This window comes from Lolium rigidum, chromosome 7 (genome assembly GCF_022539505.1).
Source record: "Lolium rigidum isolate FL_2022 chromosome 7, APGP_CSIRO_Lrig_0.1, whole genome shotgun sequence".
Classification (NCBI taxonomy): domain Eukaryota; kingdom Viridiplantae; phylum Streptophyta; class Magnoliopsida; order Poales; family Poaceae; genus Lolium; species Lolium rigidum.
This window is the reverse complement of record NC_061514.1, coordinates 75,224,302-75,227,625: the sequence shown is the minus strand read 5'-3', so window position 1 is coordinate 75,227,625 and position 3,324 is coordinate 75,224,302. Positions and strand designations below refer to the sequence as shown.

At 62.0% G+C, this 3,324-nt stretch overlaps 1 protein-coding gene across 1 annotated transcript; it reads right to left on the bottom strand.

Annotated features, from left to right (window-relative positions):
* Positions 1–210: 210 nt before the first annotated feature.
* LOC124671546 (uncharacterized protein At1g65710-like) lies at positions 211–2,597 on the bottom strand. The gene is made up of 3 exons (XM_047207911.1): positions 1,515–2,597; positions 664–1,413; positions 211–609 (listed from the first exon to the last, which is right to left on the bottom strand). The coding sequence occupies exons 1-3, from the start codon at positions 2,595–2,597 to the stop codon at positions 211–213; spliced, it is 2,232 nt and encodes a 743-aa protein (XP_047063867.1).
* Positions 2,598–3,324: the final 727 nt, after the last annotated feature.

Here is a 3,324-nt window from a genome sequence, read left to right as displayed (position 1 = left end):
GCGATTCTTCATTATCTTACATCCAAGGACTGAAAGCTCTCCGCCATTCATCATCAGTACTAAGTAATAAACACATTGCATATCATGAGATTTTTTTCGATAACCAGATGAACAGAAAAAACAAAACATCTCTGAAGCAGCAACCCGTCTTGCCATTACAAGTTCAGAATCAGACTAACTCTACCACCTTGATCAGAATGCCTAAAATTCCTAAACAATAGATGAGCTGGCTGAGATAGTACGAACATCTGATCGTGTGCTCAAGACGCTGCCGCCGCCGGCATGGGCACTGACTCCGACCTGAGCATATCTGCCAGAACCCACCTGCGGCTGACCACCGGTCTGCTGCTTGCTCTGCCAAGACTGGTCCAGTGCACTGGCCGCGCCGCTGTTGTGCTGCTCGACATCATCGTCGTCGCCATTGGACTGCGAGGAAGTCCACGTCCTGGCGGTGGAATCGACGGAGTTGGGCTCCCACGAGCACGTCCACGGGTTGCCAGCGAAGCTGTTGCTCCCGGCGGACTCCAGTGGCTCGATCTCGCCACGGATGTCCCGGACGGACACGTACTTGTGCAGGCTCGGCTCCATCAGGTCGTCCTTGACAACGACCTCGGACTCGACGACGTGCGTGTCAGCCGCCGGCGTTCTCCCGCCGTGGCTCACATTGACCGACCCCTTGTCATCGGCCGACCGTTCCAGCTCGAAGCTCCTGTTTTCCGACGGCGAGGAGTTGAGGTCGGCGACCGCTTCAAGAATGGAGCAAGCTTTGGACACGCACGCCGGGAGCGAGAAAGCCGGCGCCACCGCGGCGGTGGTGTCGCTGGTGTTCTGCTGGTGATAGCTCTGGATGTCCTCGAGGAGCAGCGAGGCGTAAGAGTTGCCGTTGTGGTCGAAGTCGCGAGAGGAGCGCCTGGACGACCGGCCTGTCTTCGGGTTGGCGACGGTCTCGGCCACGATGCTCACCGTGTGCGTCGCGTTCATCCTGGACGACGGCGCCTTGGCTTCTGACGCCATGGCCTCATTCAGGAAGGCGACAGAGTTGATACCGTTGTGGTCGAAGTCGCGAGACGACCGCCTCGACGACCGGCCCACCGGCCCTGCCTTTGGGTTGGCGACGCTCTCGGCCACGATGTTCACCGAGTGCGTGGCGTTGATCCTGGAAGACGGCCCTCTGTTGTCCGACGCCATGGCGCCCTCCAGGTCGAAGTCGCGCGAGGACCGCCTCCACGACCGCCCACCCGGGCCGTCCCTCGGGTTGACGACGCTCTCGGCCACGATGCTCATCGTGTGCGTCGCGTTCATCCTCGATGAAGGTGCCTTCGTGTCCGACGCCACGGCCTCCTCCACGATCTCCGGCCTGTCCTTCGCAATCCCCAACTTGTGCGACACGGCGGCGACGCTCTCAATGGGTTTCTGCGCGCAAGACATTCATTCAAGGATGGATTTGAGCAATTCGGTGGTCGAGAATGATGCCTAAAATCCTGCCAAGATTGAAACTTTCACTCGGCCCGTACCTTTTGTGATTTGTTGCCGTGGTTGGCGGTGTGGTTGTTGTTGCTGACCAGAGCGTTCTCGTCGAGCTCGGACATGGGGTTTCGACGGTACGGCGAGTGATCGGCCTTCCTCGACGAGCTCCGGCTCAGCGACGGCCCGTGCGTCGCTTGCAACGCGGCGTTCTCGTTCGCGGCGGCCGCGGCCCTCGCCGGGGAGTTGGACCTCAGAGTTGGCGACGCGTACCTCTTCGCCGACGCCGCAGACTTCACCGGCGAAGGCGCGCGCCCTTTCTCCGGCCCAGCCTTCCCCGGCGACGGCGCACGCCCTTTCTCCCGAGCAGGGACGGAGACCATCTTCCCGGGCTGTCTCGCAGCCCCGACGGAGGTCGCCGCCGCCGTGGGCGGGCCGTCGCCACGCCGGCCCGGCGACCGGCTCACCCGCCTGCTCCCGCTTCCGGCAGCGCCGCGACCGTCGTGGCTGGCCGACCGCTTACGCTCGGGCGTCCTCCGGCGCGGCGAGGGCCTCGACGCGCCGCCGTGCCTCTCCCAGTCGAGCTCGTCGTCGGCGCCCCCGCCTCTCCTGTCCCGGTCGAAGTCGTAGCTCCTCTTGGATCCGGAGTACCTCCGCTGGTGCCCGCCGCCGCCGCCGCTCTCGCCCGACGCGGTGGTCTTCCCGGACGCCGAGGAGCTCCGGCTGAGGCGGCCGCACTGGATGAGTATCGCGTCCACCTCCTCCTTGGTGCAGCTCGAGGTCCGCACCGGCACTCTGCTCACGACAACCGCCGGCTTCGCCTCCTCCGCCGGTGCCCTCCTCGAGTTCGCCCCATCGCTCTCCGCGGCCACCTCGGCAGCCGCGGCGGCGGCCGCGGCCTTGACGACGAAGACCGTGCGCTTGTCCGCCGCTGGCTCCTCCGCCCTCGGTGGCGCAGCCTTCCTGGACGGCGCCGGCTTCGGCTGCGGCTGCGGCGCCTTCTTGGTCTCCAGGACTAGCGCGGCGCCGTCCTTGCCGGTGACCCGCTTGCTGCCCCCACTGTTCTTCTTGGCCGCATTGGGCGGCTGCTCTTCCTGTCGCCTGTGCTGCTTCTTGCTGAGGCAGAGACCCATTGGTTCAGCTCAGCTCAGAGCTCCAAATCGGAGAAGACGGATTTGGGAGGACGAAGGTGGGGGCTTGGCGGTGTTTGAGAAGAAGAGCTTTGGGAGGCGTGGGACAGAGTAAAGTGCGCACTGGACTGGTCAGTGTGTTTTGTACTGCGTGCTCGCAAGAACCGAGGCGGGGCACCGAGATTTCAAATTTTGCTCTACTACTACTCCATTGGGGACTGTGCGCGGCGGGCCGAGCGGCGCACGGGGCGCACAGGAGAAAGCCGTTGTGGGCACGGAGAATTGTTCCAGTCTCGCTGCCCCTCGTACAGCTACCACTAGCAGTAGCCGGCTGGATTCAAATTGGAAGCCATGACCCATTTTGCATTTGCGTATTTCTTGCGCACAAGGAGCTCGACCGTTGCTGGGGACGTCACTGGGCCTGGGGAGGGAGCACGTCCAAAGTTACGTGTCATGCTGATTCGATTCGAGTTTGGCTGCAGCAAGCAGGTCATGCTTTGGCCTCAACGTGGAGAGAATCTCATCCTCTCATCTTCACGTGTCACGGAGAATTTGCAGCGAATAGCCTTTTTTCGCGTGACATCTGGATAGGACGGAGATGAATCCGTCACTCCTAATTCGTTGACCTTCCCCCGTATTTGACCGCGCATCCTGCGCTGGCATATTTCTCAGCATACATTTCCATTACACATAGTTTTAACCATACCGACGAGTCTTTTTTTTACCTGAA